At 43.3% G+C, this 14,946-nt stretch overlaps 1 protein-coding gene across 2 annotated transcripts in view; it reads left to right on the top strand.

The window, feature by feature from the left end:
* BRAF (B-Raf proto-oncogene, serine/threonine kinase) overlaps nucleotides 1-9,234 on the top strand; it is a 52,144-nt gene extending 42,910 nt beyond the window's left edge. For both annotated transcript variants that reach the window (XM_081926940.1, XM_081926939.1), the window contains 3 exons: nucleotides 399-533; nucleotides 2,978-3,131; nucleotides 6,730-9,234. In XM_081926940.1, the coding sequence (XP_081783066.1) occupies nucleotides 399-533; nucleotides 2,978-3,131; nucleotides 6,730-6,752 (312 nt within the window). In that variant the 3' untranslated portion in view covers nucleotides 6,753-9,234. The remainder of the gene's footprint in view (nucleotides 1-398; nucleotides 534-2,977; nucleotides 3,132-6,729) is intronic.
* The last annotated feature ends 5,712 nt before the right edge of the window (nucleotides 9,235-14,946 follow it).

Here is a 14,946-nt window from a genome sequence, read left to right as displayed (position 1 = left end):
TGTCTACCTTTGAGTTGTCTAGCAGGCAGCATAATTTATTCAATACTGATGCCACATTGCAGATATGTATGTATGTCTGAGTGTATGTATTCATATTAATTCATTCCAATCAGAATATAACTGGATACCAAGCTACCATTGATGAGTATGTTGCACACCTTATTGTGAAATTACTGTTACCCTCCAGTGTGAAAAGAATTTTAAATTTGGGTTTAGAAAATCTTTGAAATATAGGATGGACTGAAAGATCACAAGCTCTGTGCAAACCTGGAGTTCAGGGTTATTATTATTATTATTTTACATTAACACCTCCCCCTTGCCCAGTTTAATGTAGAAAGTAGATGTTTGCTGGAACCTCCTCATTCCCACTCTTCTTTTCCTCCCTGCTGCAAACAAAGATCATTTTTATGGTGGGGCGAGGATACCTCTCTCCAGATCTCAGCAAAGTGCGAAGTAACTGTCCCAAAGCAATGAAGAGGCTAATGGCAGAATGCTTGAAAAAGAAAAGGGATGAACGACCCCTCTTCCCACAGGTAAGAAATATTCCTAATATTTGACTACATTCAAATTGGACAAATTGCCTTGCTAGGGTCAGCAAGCACCAGCTGAAAGGACTATACCGAAATGACCTCCCCAGTGCAATTCATGGCATCCAAGGGCACAAGGCCAATTCTTCGGCTTTTGCAGGGCAGAGGATGAAATTGTTTGGGTAGTTTCATGGCCCAGGATAGGATGCTTCCTTTGGCTACAGTGCTGTTGCTTTTCTCTTCTCACTGTAAAGAAAGAAGAGCTGGCTGTTCTAACAGAAGCCTTATTTATTTAAAATATTTATTCCTCACTCTGGGATCAGCTTTCACATCAGTAAAGATAGCAAAGTCCCTGCCCTTGGGCTTACAAGGCACGACACAAAAGGAAAAAAGGGATGGGAAGGAAAGAGGAAAACAAGCAAACTTAGTGTTACAAGTAGCTATAATAACCAGCTGCATGGAAGTAGGTTGTTCGCCATTCAAAGACAGGCCTTGGTAGGGCCTTGAGGCCTGGTGACCTAGGCTTCCCAGAAGTGTCTGCAATGCAGCCAGAAGTTGTTGACCTCACAGTGTGAGGCCTTGTAGGCATAACTGGAGTCTGCTGGCTTCTTGTCATTCCTTCTGCAGCAGTTATGGGTCACAGTGCCAAAAACCCCAGAGCAGACCATCCTGTCGTTCTTCCTCACAGGGTAATTGCTTCCAAACATTCTTAGGGGTGACAGTGGAAGGAGGCCTTCTCTGCTCTGGTCGTCCCATCTCTGTCCTGAACAGCTTGGAAGATGTTAGCAGTGCAATGGCGCTGGGTGATGCTAAGGTTGCAAGCATCGTTCAGGGTCATTGTTCGGGGAAGTGAAGTGGCAGCCGAAGCAGAGAGCTCCGGCTGCCAAAATAAATGGAAAACCCACTGGAACTGCTGCAGCAAGTGGCATGTTTTCCTGCTGCAAAAAGTAATTTTTAAAAGGCAGCACTACATTGCTTTATTAAAGGTCCTTCTTCATCCACCCTCAAATCGTGCTCAGCCCTCACCATGGTAGCTTTACCTTTCCAATAAAATGGGGAGGAGAGAATTCATATTTCATTTAGACTGGCTCTAAGGGAGTCTAAATGAGTTTCTTATCAGAAATGCATCTTCTTTTAGAGCAGAAAATGAATGGCTTGCCCTTTGGCATGTACCTGCCTTGGGAATCGCATAATGGTAATAATAGCCTGCTCTGCATGTGGAATAATAGAATTGTTGCTAGAGACGCACTGGTTTCTGCCTCTCTTTGTCTACGTGACTGTCTCCATGGAAGTATTAGCACCATGGGTCTTTTAAACATAGTCTGTGAAATAGCTGCAAGTTCCGTTTTCCTGCTGCAAAACACCATCACCTCCTTTGTTGGTTTTGGTTTTTCATTCCACAGGGCAGCTTCAGACGATTTTATCAATACACAATAACAGTTAGGGGACATCCCTATTGTGCATATCATCAATACTGAATGATGCCCAACTCTTTCCAGTGACAAGAAATCAGTAGAGCTTCAGCATAAAGGCCCACTGGGTCCGTTTAGTCCAGCAGTTAGCTAGGACGAGAGTCTAAAGCCCTTTTTCAATCTGGGATTCGCTGTTAAGCCTAATCTGCATTGTGGGACCAACTTCTACCTTTTTTAGCCTATTGTGTCTGCGCTTCTTTTCCCCCTCTCCTCTCCCCAATCCCTTTCCAAAGGAAAACAAAACGGTGGGGCTAATGGTGTTACTGGTACAACTCGCATGAAATCTAGACATGAGTCAGGTGGATCACAACCTGCTGGCCGAAGACTAGTAAACAGGGAGATTGTACAATCCCAATAGAGAGCACGGCCCGTCTACCACGCTGTCAACCTTTCTGAGAAGATTGGACAGGGGCTGGTACGAAACATGATGAGCAATTGCAGCATCAGTGCTCTTAAGAATTTACTTCAGCACCATCATTTCAGTGCTTAAATGGCAGTGTTCCTGTTTTGCTTTCTAGTAGTGCTTAAAGCAGCAAGACATTTCTAAAACCTTTAATTCCAGCACTGCCTCTTAAACAGAGAGTGCCAAATCAAGCAGCTGCAGTGCCATCTTTGTAGGAGGGGCAGCTTTAAGTCCTGAAGGGCAGTTTCTTCTCTCTTTTACTAGGTTTCCAAGTGAACATTGCATAGGTACATGGGACGCAATCTCTACTAAGTCAGACCATTGTTTCATCTAACCCAATATCGCCAATCCTGGCAGCAGCTCTCGGTGGTTCCAGACAGAATTCTCTCTCAGCACCACCGGGAGACACAAGGGATGGAACCTGTATGCAAAACAGGCGTTCTACTACACAGCGACAGCCCTTCTCAGAATTGACAGAATTATAATTCGTCGAGAATTAATTTGTTCCAGTTTGGAACTGCTCTGTCGTCTTCGCTCCACAACACCCACTCTCTCTTTTCTCTCTTTGTTTTCAGATCCTCGCCTCTATTGAGCTCCTGGCCCGGTCGTTGCCAAAAATTCACCGCAGTGCATCTGAGCCCTCCTTGAACCGAGCTGGTTTCCAGACAGAGGATTTTAGTCTGTATGCTTGCGCTTCTCCAAAAACACCCATCCAGGCAGGGGGATACGGTGGGTTTTCTGTAATCTGAAAAGCTGAAAGCATGTGCCTGTGTGTTTTAGTGTGCTCCCCCTGCCTCCCTTCATGTGTGCGTATGTTTCACATTCCAATGAGCTGGTTCGCTTTGTTTTTGGGGAAGGTGTACTGACTGAAAAAGAACTTACCTTTTAAACTCAGTCTTGTATATATTCCCAGCATGGCATCTGTTGCTGGCGATGGATGGCCTGGCAATTGCCAACCATGAAAAGCTGCTCAGTAGAAAAGGGAAAAGGTCGTTGAAAGTAGCTAGCGCGCTCTCTCTCTCTCTCTCTCTCTCTCTCTCTCTCTCTCACACACACACACACACACAAATGCATCTCCATTTATGTTTGGATTGTAGGTCAAATTTCCTTCTCTTCTTTTGCCATCTCTGCTGCACAGGTAGCTGGCAGAGTTTTATTTTTACGTTTTAAGCTGCCTGTTTTGTCCCTTCAGTCAGTGTCATGTGGTAGCAATCATGTTAGCTTCTCAAGTCGGCAGCGTTGCTGACAGTGGGCAAAAGTAAGGCAAGATGAACTTGGATTTAAAAGGCCAGCTGCATCCACCCTCGTTTTAGTGAGCAAAGGTGAACAGAACATAAAAGACTTTGGCAGGGAGTGGCTTTTTTCTGAACTTCCTGCTCGTTGAAACCTGTTGCTTACTTGGAATTGGAAGTCTCTTTGTGTTTTTGTTTCATTTTGTTCTTGGGTTTGTTTGTTTGTTTTTGTCCTTTCTCACTGCCTCTGTTCTGGCACTGCTCTTGCTTAACACCCCTTTTCGGCTGTTTAAAATCAGTGCTGGACCCATGCCTTTGTGCCGGTCTGCTTCAGGCATGTTAATAAGCATTGCTCGACTTTTAACAGGTTAGAAGGGACATTTTTTAAAAAGTGAATATTGCTTTTTGTCTGTGTGGCCATGCTTGAAAGCAGTGGTGCTCATAATAGGAGGAAATTGCCTTGTAAAAGCAAGAGTAGTAAACTTTAAAAGTTGTTTAAAGGTGGGAAAAGGAAATTTCGCCACTGGCTCTCTTACAAAGTCAATGGCTTGCTGCTAATGCTCAGCTTTATATGAGTCAATATTTCTACTCAGTTCTCCTTTATGTGGAGAAAACGTTTTATGCTTGTTTATAGAATTTGTCTGATTAGATCTCCAGTAAGGTAATGTGGATGCCAACCTAGCAGTTCGAAAGCATGTCAGAGTGCAAGTAGATAAATAGGTACCGCTCCGGCGGGAAGATAAACGGCGTTTCCGTGCGCTGCTCTGGTTCGCCAGAAGCAGCTTAGTCATGCTGGCCACGTTACCCGGAAGCTGTACGCCGGCTCCCTCGTGCTGCAACCCCAGAGTCGTCCGCGACTGGACCTAACGGTCAGGGGTCCCTTTACCTAAAGTAATGTGGAAGTCAAGGACCCTGAAGTCAAGGACCCTTTTTTCCACATTGGGAGTATCTACCTTGAGCAGGTAAACCTGCTCTTCATTGCTTCGTGCTACATTCACCTCTGGTGACAAGTATTTCAATAATAACCTTCATCCGTATGTATGTGTCAAGCTTTTTTGTCTAGGTGACAATGATCTTGCTTGCTTTGTTATTCCTGATCAATTGTAAACTGCTCAGCATGGTTCATGTCTCAGGCAAGGAATGTTCTTGCTATTCTTCATTGTCAGACATATGGAAGTAGGGAAATCCCCCTACAAGCTAGTATGCAGCTGATTGAGTTGAGTGGTTGCCATTTAAATTTCCTGAAATGCCCATAGGTAGCAGAAGTGCGGGGGCTGCTGCCTCAGCACTATGATTGCCCATGGCTTATCTGAAGCAACTTGCAGTGTCCAGTGTGAACGCGGAAGGGTGAAGGAAGGCACCCCCCCCATCCATATCAAAGCCAAGGCTTGTGCCTGCTAGTCCATCATCGGTCACACGCCTGCACGATGTGAAGGCAACAGCTTGCCTGTCTCCTCCTTGTGACTTTTTCTGGTTTGTGCAGGCGTCCCTTGCCCTTGATCATTGCCCAGCAGTGGCTGCCTTTATACCTCCAGTAAGCTGCCTTGTGAGCAGTTGCAGGTTTTGCATCCAGGACAGGGCAGAAAGTTTTGATGGGCACCTTACTAGGTTATGTTGCTTCTGCATAGTGGTTCCGTGGAGGTTCTCCGTTGAGAGAATCGGTGAACTAAATAATTCTAAGCATTTGTTTTTCTGCTAGCTCACAGAATTTCAGGATACTACTGTCCTGATTATTTATCACCACCACCGCCTTAAATTTAAACTTTCAGATGTTTTGAACCTGATACCGATGACTGTGAATTCTAACAAGTCTTAAAATGGGCTTAGGATTTTCCCCCTCTTATGTTTTGCATAGCTTGGGGGGTGAGGAAGACTCTGAGCGAATGCTCTTAGTCTATGGCTAGATGGAATGTCTAGCAAAGCCCTGCCTTTCCAAATTAACACATTTTTATCTTCACAATCCTGTGGCACCAATTAACACTCCAAATGATAAGCTGAATCAGGAAGACCAGAGGATCGGTGGGGGTGTAATTTCTTATTTACAGACTAGCCAGCAATCAGTGTTAAATGGACTGAAGGTGGTAACCAAAGCCTGTAGTTTGGAATGGGTGAAAGAGCATGAATGCTCTTAAAATTAGCCCCAAAGCACAAGGTTTTGCTTTTTCTGCTGCAACAAATGGTGAAGCTGTTAGTTCGGTCAGGACCTTGCTAAGATAAGAGACCAGAAACCTGTGTAATAAGCTGGAGAAAGTAGAACCCAGCCGTACCTGCTTTTGACATCAGAGCACAAAATTTCTCATTTGGATAGGTTTAATAGGGTACATATATGCTAATAGTATGGTATTTATTTAGCCTGCTGCTCTGAAGTAGAGCTACTAGAAAGTCAACCTTTTAAAGTTTTCCAGAATGTAGCTTCTTCAGATAAACTCTCTTAACTCCACCATGCGACAGAAAATGGAAGCTCCATCCATTCTCTTGTCTCCTAAATCAGTTAGGTAGCCGTGTTGGTCTGACGCAGTCGAAATATATTATAAAAATTGTCCAGTAGCACCTTAGAGACCAACTAAGTTGGTTCTTGGTATAAGCTGTCATGTGCATGCACACAAAAGCTTATACCAAGAACCAACTTAGTTGGTCTCTAAGGTGCTACTGGGCTATTTTTTATTTTCCTAGATATTCCTAAATTAGTATGGAGGTTTGGAGAGCAGAGAGCCATGCCAATAAATCCTTGCTTTTTTACCCCAAGAGAGCAGCTGCCATTGTGTAAAACATGTTGAGAATAATCTTAGAAATGTGAATGATGATAAAACTTTACATTTGCACATTCTTCATGAGAGCATGCGGGCTCTTAATACCCTGCCATATGGTCCAAGTTTGCTTTTTTGGAAAACCACAGTTAAGAGATTTGGGGAAAGTAACTTTATCTTCTGTCTCTGCTAATGATATCCTTCTGTACATTTACTATTAACAATTGCATTTCTCCTAACACCTGCTGCACCCGGTATATAGTGTCAAATTTATGCTGGATAACATTTCTGTCTTGCTGATGAATGAAACCCAACTTTTTAAACTCAGCTCTTGTCCTCCCTCTACAGGCGAATTTGCAGCGTTCAAGTAGCCACGGCAACATTGGCAGCAAATCCACTCTCTCATTTTTTTTTAAAAAAAAAGTCTTGTGTTCCTACGGTTTCTTTTTATAACATCCAGACTCTCTTCTGCCCCTCAAAAAATAAAAATAAAAAAGGAAAGAAAAGGAAATTTAGAGGAAAGAGATCTATACGCTTAGAGGAGAGCAGAATGGAATTACCAATCCAACTTTGGGTAGGAAGGGGAAATCCCTTGTTAGGAACCAGAATCTATGCTGCCTGTATGTTCACCTCCAGTCTAAACACCATGTGCATTTGGAGATCCCCTTCCCCCACCCTGTGGCTGCCTGTTCCATTGGCATCATTCCCAGGAGAGAGGAGGGCTCGTGCTTTGACTTTCTGGTGCTCTGGCATGATGAGATTGGAACTCCTACTGCATCATTGGCTTGGGATGGTCTGCTGGTCGGCTTTCTCCCTCTAACAACGAGTTATCAAAGGCTGAACATCTGACGAGACAGAGCTAATCCAAACAATCATCCTCGGGTCTGATTTATTTTTTTCCTAGGGTTATGTGTGGTCTTTTTTTCCTGGTGTGCTTACCAATCAGTGGGATAAATGCAGTATATCCTTTTCAGCTGAAGGAGCACCTGCTCTTTCGGGTAAAAAACACGTCAACAGGAACATGGCCAAATTGGGAGATACATAGAAGGGGGAGTCTGAGAACGGATTAATTTGAAGGAAAAGGGGATGCTGCACCTTCTCTTTCCAGATTTGCTTTTATCTCTTGTTCAGAGCCACCCTTTCCCCTATCTTTCCTTTTTGTACACTTTCAGAAAGGGTTGGGAGGCTTTTTTCCCCCTCTCTCGTCAGTCCAGCAACAAACGTTTTTACAAAATTACGTCGAAGTGTTAAAACACGTAGCTTCTTTTCATTTTTTGCTGATATCATTTCACTCTGTATGTATGTGTGTTGCCTTTTGGGGGGGTGTCCAAAAAGTCCAATGCAGACTATGAAAAACAAATGTACCTATTTTAAAAGGTGCAAGGTAATGTCAGGTACCTAATGTTTCATAAACGGGAGTTCTCAGGTTGAACTGAATATGTTTTAAAAAGGAAAACCCATCCGCAGCCCCTCTCTGAAAGAATTACACATTCCAAAAATTGTGCTTTGGTACTTTTTGAAAAAGAACTTTAAAACATGTTAAATCTGCAAACTCAGCAAGTGTGTGTATGTTTTAATATGCAGTAAGTTGTCTTAAATGGCAGTCTGCTAGGAAGGTTTTGTTAAGAAATGGTACTTGCTGGATCAACATTGACATCTTCGCTCACTGTTTGCCTATCCCCAACTTTTTCTATGTCACTCCTTTCCTTGCCCTATGTCTTGTGGCTTAAAAATGGTGGCGATTGCATTTTGCTTTCTCTTTTTGTCTTGCTCTTAATCCTCATTTGCAAAATGGGTCCTAATTCTTATTTTTATCCAGAAAAAAGGGGGGGTCAAAGTTACCTCTAGTTGGAATCAGAATGCTGTCGGTTAGCAGAATTCTTTGCTGTGTTGATTAATATAACATAGATTTATTTTATTTTATTTCTTTTTATTAAAGAGGCAACTTAGATGCCACTAGAAAGAAGCTCAACGTCCACCAAAGCCTTGGCATTTAGTGCATTTTTGCCCAGTTCCAGAAGATAGGAGGCTGGAGACAACCTCTCCTTCACTAAACATTTCTAATGGAAGCAGGTCATCTGATGAGAGAGTTTAAGCAGTGATTGATAAATACCTCAGCTCTGTTTTTAGGAAAGCTAAGAGAAAGGGAACTGTCTTTCTCAGAAAGAAGGTACGTTCATGGAAAGCAAGCATACCTTGTTGTGGTCCTTGTTCTTCAAAACCACACAAGCGTCATTTCATTGGATTGTTAAATCTTGTTGAGCAGCAGGGTGCTTAACAGAAATTAGACCAAGAAACAACTGAAATATGGGATATAATCCAGGTAGCAATAGCAAGTGGTTAGAAGTCACTGGGTCACATTTCATGCCTTCTCTGCACAAGTGCTACTGAAGCTATGGAAGTTCTTGGGCAGTTCCTTTTCACTTCTGCGGCTGGTTGTGCTAGAGAGAATTCCAGTGGATGTGGGCAGTGTAATGAGAATAAAGCAGCTTGTGTGCCAGACCTACGATAACTCTAAACCAGAAAAGCACAATTTTGGTTTGCTGTGCTTTTCTCAGCTGTCTTTGTGTGTGTGTTGGTGTGCGGATTTGGTTTGAGAGCAGTGTTTCTCAAACTTTCTAAATATGGACCATTCTTCCAGACTGACCTTGCCTCTTCTTATCACTACTGCCACCACCCAACCACTGAACCTGGAGAGGCGAGAGGTCTGTTACGGAGATGAACATAGGAGATCCTTGCAGTTGCTCGTGTGTGCGCACTACAATGCACAGAGACGCTTGGAGTATGCTACTAGTGGCATTAAAAGAGGAAAATAGCAAGACGTCTCCTGTCATCATCTTAAAACCATGCAAGTAGCTCTTTGAGACCTGTACATTCGAAATCGCATTGGGGCAATGGGGCAGTGAATATGCAGTCACACCCATAAATCCAACACGAATCAGTGCAAATTTCTGCCAGGGAACATTTAGTCCACCCACCTCCTAATTGGTGGGGAGTGAAGGCACCATCTGCTTCCCATACATTTTGGCTGTAGAATTTTCCTACATTAGTAAACCTCATTTTTGTTTCTCGGGACTTGAGTGCTGGCAAGCATCACCATGGAAGAATGGGTCATTTAGAGATGTTTGGTAGTTGCAAGAAAGAGGATGTGGGTTTCCCACACGCAGGTTGTAGTGCTTAACTTTCTGATGTGCAAGCATCTTAGATCAGATTTAGAAAACACTTAAGCATCCAGGTTGTTAGGGCTTTCGGAGTTCTGTTGCTGCTGTTTAGGATGTGGGGATATTCCAGCGCTAGCCTAGGCGAAACCTTAGAATCCTCTGGCATTTCCACTTGTTCTCCACAGTCTTATAGTTCTGTTGCCCCTTCTGCCTAGCCTGATACTTGTTGAGCATGTGACATCTTTCATGCCCCTACAGTCATACCTCAGGTTAAAGTCGTTTTGGGTTAAATCTTTTCAGGTTGCGTCCCACGGCGATCCGTAAGTAACGGAACGGGTTACTTCCAGGTTTCGCCACATGCGCAGATGCTCAGAATGACATCATATGCATGCACAGACGCGGCGAATCACGAAATGCACAGACGCGGGTTGCATTCTGCTCATGATGCGAACAGGGCTCTGGAACGGATCCCGTTCACATCCAGAGGTACCACTGTAGGTTTCTTCAGAGCAACCAGTCACTCTGGTGCCTCTTCCCTTTGCCCCTCCCCCCCAAATTACAGCTCGCATGTTGACTGCTGGCCAATCCATTGCACTTCACAGTTGGCCCACCCTTTCATCTTCCTCCTGATGTTTGCAGCCATTGGCCCGTTTTGCACATCACATGAAATCATACTTGTATACCAAGTCTGCCTCAAACCCAGCCAGACTGTTGGTCCCTCTGCTCAGTATTTTTGATGCACTGACTGGCAAGGGATCTCCAGGATTTCAGATGCGGGATGTTCCTAACCAAGACTTGCCTACAAAGTAGGTGCTCTGCCACTGAAGTATGGAAAATACCATGCTTCTCTCCTCCCCTGCCTTTTTCAGCATACTGGGGAAGAAACATACCAAACAACAACAACAACATACCCACAACAACATACCCTGCCCATCTAGTTGGGTTTCCCCAGCCACTCTGGACGGATTCCAGCAAATTATAAAAATATAATAAAACGTCAAACATTAAAAACCTCCCTTTAGAGGGCTGCCTTCAGATGTCTTCTAAAAGTTGTGCAGTTTTTTAAATCTCCTCGACATCTTTATCTCCTTGACATTGTGGCTAACAGGCCATGATGGTAAGCCAAGTTTTCTTCTTGACTTACCATCATACTTTGTTAGGAGTAAAATAAACAACAAGCTACAGTCCACACATAGTGGCAAGGCAGTTCTGTTCTGTTTCCTTCCCAGGGCACTGGAGGAAGGAGCAGCAAGAGCCTGTAGGGATCTTGTGAGCTACTGTATGCCAGGATATTGCTCCTTAACTTAAAGTCATTGTTTTGTTTAAACTATGCTTTAAGGTGACGTGCAAACAAGGCCTATCCCATCTTTCATTGTTCCTGAACAGCAATAAGAAGTGCCCTGAAGCAACATGGGGAGGCAACAGCCCCTTTGCTTCTCTCCAAATATGCTGCCCTTCTAAGGTCTGCTAGTGCGAAGGCCAGCTCTTCTTCTCTGCCAAATTTTGAATCATTTACAGGAGACCAAATTCTGCTAAGTTCTATCCTTACCTGCTTAGTTCATTGGAAATACTAACTGAAAATACACAATTCTCTTTGGGTTTTTAGAATGTGGAATGTGTGTGTATCCTGGCTTGATTGTATTACAACTTCGTTATTCATTCATGTGCAGTAAGCTTTTTTTTAATAATAATAAAAATATGTAGATAAAGCGGTAGGAAAAGGGTCTTATTCCCACAAAGCACTTTAGAATGAGCTACATACGCTTTGACTTTTCTCCACTTGCATCTGAACATACTGTAGTCATTTGGCTGCTGCTTCAGTAGGATATCTATGCTGAAGCTTCCTTTTTCTCCTTCCTGCTGTCGTCCCTAAATCACCACAATCTGATAAAACACAGTGCAGGTCACTTTAATTCTGTGCTCTCACTTGCTTGAAATTGCCCTTAAATTTGAAAATGAAGAATCCGCCTTGAGCTCTTCTGAAGATAGGTAGGTAGGCCCCAACAGCGGGTTTGTTTTTTCTTAGACACTCTTGCCCCGTGGTCTAACTGCTAAATTCCTCAACAAAGAAGGCAACAATGCACACATGAGACTTGATGCTATCTTTGTACTGGCAGAACACATGCATTGACACCATCCCTGCATTGGCACTGGGAATATTTATGCAAAAGTTGTTTTCAGTGCTGTTAGTTGCTTCGCTGCCTGGCTTGTTTGGCGGATTTTTTCAATGCTGGGAGACTATGGGCAGCAGTTGACCAAAACCTAGTTTAAGATCCACCTTAACTTACACCCTGCTCATACCTGCTATAAGTGTCTGCTACTCTTTGTGAAGGGCATTCCTATACTGTAATTTCCACTGTGAAACATCGTTATGTTTTGATCTTCTGTGAGGGAGCAGTTGCTTCTGGTTTGGTTTGGGGGCTTTTGTAGCAGAAGGCTTAGTGAAAGTTCTGGTATTGGGTATGTGTTTGCAGGTGTGTTACAGTGAATTACTTTTTGGACCGCGAGTGCAGCATGTGTAGCACAGACAGTTCATAGTACTGTAGCTACATAACTTTCCGTCCATTGGAAAAGAAAAGGAAAAATGTTACCTGAATGGAATGACCCCATTGAGCCTTGCGGGACTATGATCTGGATTCACTCTGAACCAACTTTGGCTAGGTTAGCTTTGAGATACGAAATTGCAATTTGCCAAATGACCTGTGCCTTTTGTGACTTTGAGAGAGATTCTAGAGATACCTGTGTAGGTGCTTTATCTAACTAGAGCAGTGGCTTTGCATTTCTTCCATTTTCAAATGTGGGTGAAACCGATCATGGAACAGGATCTCCTGACCACTGAAACAAATGGCGCTAGTAGACCTGCAGCAGAAATGTCATTTTATCTTAGTTGAGCTTTTTCTGGTAAGAAGAACACTTATCTTGTGTTTCCAAGTTGAACTGTTCTCTCCCCAACACCCCTATATGTTGTTGAGTTGGAAAAAAACACACCTTAAACTAATTATATAAAAAGAACCGATGGCACTTGTAAAGGAGGGAAAAAATGGAGACACCATTGCCTCTTCTGAGAGCCAACCATTTTATAAAAGGAACTTTAGCATGAAGGTGAAGAAGAGTAGCTTTTTTGAGATTTCACTGTTCTTGCCCCGCTATTATGATTTATGTAGAATTGGCATTAAGTGTATGAATTAGGATAGAAACGCAAAAGCCCAGATAGCCCTGAGATAGGCCCCTTTCTTAAAAGAGCACATGGATAATAATGGTAACACACAAAGCTGCTTTACAGTGAGTCAGAACATTTTTTTCTGTCTTAGCAAGAAAAGTCCAGTCTGACTGGCAGCCAGCCGTCCAAATTTCTCCAAAACTTGCAGCAAGGGGTTCTGCAATTGAACCCTGGGCTTCCTGCCTGCTTAGCATGTACTGCACCACTGAGCTGTGGCCCATTCCACCCCTCCAAAAAAATATGTCTGATGCAACACAATCATATGCATAATTACACGGAAGCGAGTCCCACTCTGTTTACTCACAGCTAGACGTGTACAGGGTTGCAGCTTTAGTTGTCTATTTCAGACCCAGTTTTTGGCAGCTGGGGTGGGTTTGAGAGCATTCTGAAACTTTCTAGGCATTTATTTTGCAATTGCCAAAGCAATATCCATCTGTTCCATTCAGCCTCTGATATGTACTCTTTCTGCAATTACCTTGGAACCGTAATTAAACAGAATTACTCTACCTCCCCCTTTCTGAGCTAAGGAAATGCAGAGCGGGAGACTGTGCCATTTTTCGGATTATGGATTTGTCTGGGGGTTTGTTTCTTTTTGACATCTAAGGTTTTGTGCTTCATTTGTGCTCTGCCTAGTTAATACCCTTCCACTGGTTTTATGCTGTTTGGGGGGTTCCAACAAGAGCGTTAGGACCTACAGACTTATGGGCAGGGAAGGGTTGGAGGTTGGAAGGGCAAGCATTCATTTAGGCATGTATTGAAGTAGGAGGATAAAATGGACCAATTCGGGGGGGGGGGGAATGTGGGAATTGTTGTTTAGGTTGAGAGTATAGGGCCGAGTCTGAATAACTTTTGATTTAAATGATTAAATAAAAAACCTAAGTGCAATAAATGTACTTTGAAATTCAAAGCTGTGAAAGGTTCAAAGAAACACACCTCATTCCTTCCATATTCTCCTCACTCCTTCCTGTGACTAAAATTGGGCAGTGACCAGCTTGCATGTATCCCGTAGATTTAGCCCCAACCCCCAAACCTTGGGCAGGTTCCCATGTTCAGTTTACACAATGACCAAACAGAAGCTCACCCTTGCCCCAGCTTTCTTTTTCATCACGTAGACCTGCAGTTTGTTAGAATTGTTATAATTGACCCGACAGCAATTTTACCCGTTTCATTCTCACAAAATAATTCCCTTGCCATGTGACTGATGTTGGCCAATGCTTATTTTGCTCCAAGCTCACGGCGCCCTGCATTTTGAGTAGGGAGCACATGGGAGTATATTGTGATTGAAGAACGGAGAGCCAATTGAAAGCTGAGCATTGCTTGCCCATCCACTGGACTGCAATAGCCCTTCTAGCCTGAGTCGGAAGTTTATGTAACCAGCACCTCTCCTGGCTACTAGGGACCAGTGAAGGGCAAAACAGTTGTTTCTAAGCAGCTGAAAACAGTAGTCAATATCCTTGCTTTGTATTCTCTCTGAAATACACACAGGCTTTTCCTTTCATTGCTCCCATTTCCTTTAGGAGATTTTATAACCACATTTGGTTCCATGTGCTGTCCTTTTTCTCCTAGACCACACTACTACTTTCCAATGAGATTGGGAAAATGCACTGTAGTTGATCATTCTCTCCATTCCTTCAACAATAGCATTCCAATCTGTTATTTCATTGTAACACTAAGAACTAACAGGTGCCTACCCGCAAACAACTTCAAGGGTTTGGCTGTTGCAAGGGAATAGGCAGTTCGTAAGGTTGTTGCTTTTAATGGCCCCTATGCCCATCTTTTTCTACTATAGCAACCAAGACTCTGGTTATCCCCTGCAATCATCCTTGGTGTAAAGACAGATGAGACTGTTGATGCATTGTGGGGCGGGGGGAGCTGCCACCGTTATAAACTTGCTGTCATTGTGTGCTCCCCACCTTTATAGTGACGGGCAGAGTCTTTCGAGTAGAACTTGCCAACCCTAAGCACTGTACAGTTAGACCCAATGGAAGTGATTGCGCAAGTCAGATGACAAAAAAAATGTTTAAACAGTTACTCTAGAAAGGAGAAATGTGTATAGTGTTTTTAATTAGTGCAGTGAAATTCATATCCCAACCCAGCATTCCTTGAAGCTGTGTTTGCCACAAGATGTTTTGAGCCTCCACAAGTCTGCAATTTTTAAAGTCTGTTCTTTCTTCAGAAGACAAT

Source organism: Podarcis melisellensis (assembly GCF_964234715.1).
Source record: "Podarcis melisellensis genome assembly, chromosome: 10".
NCBI lineage: Eukaryota > Metazoa > Chordata > Lepidosauria > Squamata > Lacertidae > Podarcis > Podarcis melisellensis.
This window is presented reverse-complemented; position numbering and strand designations above follow the sequence as displayed.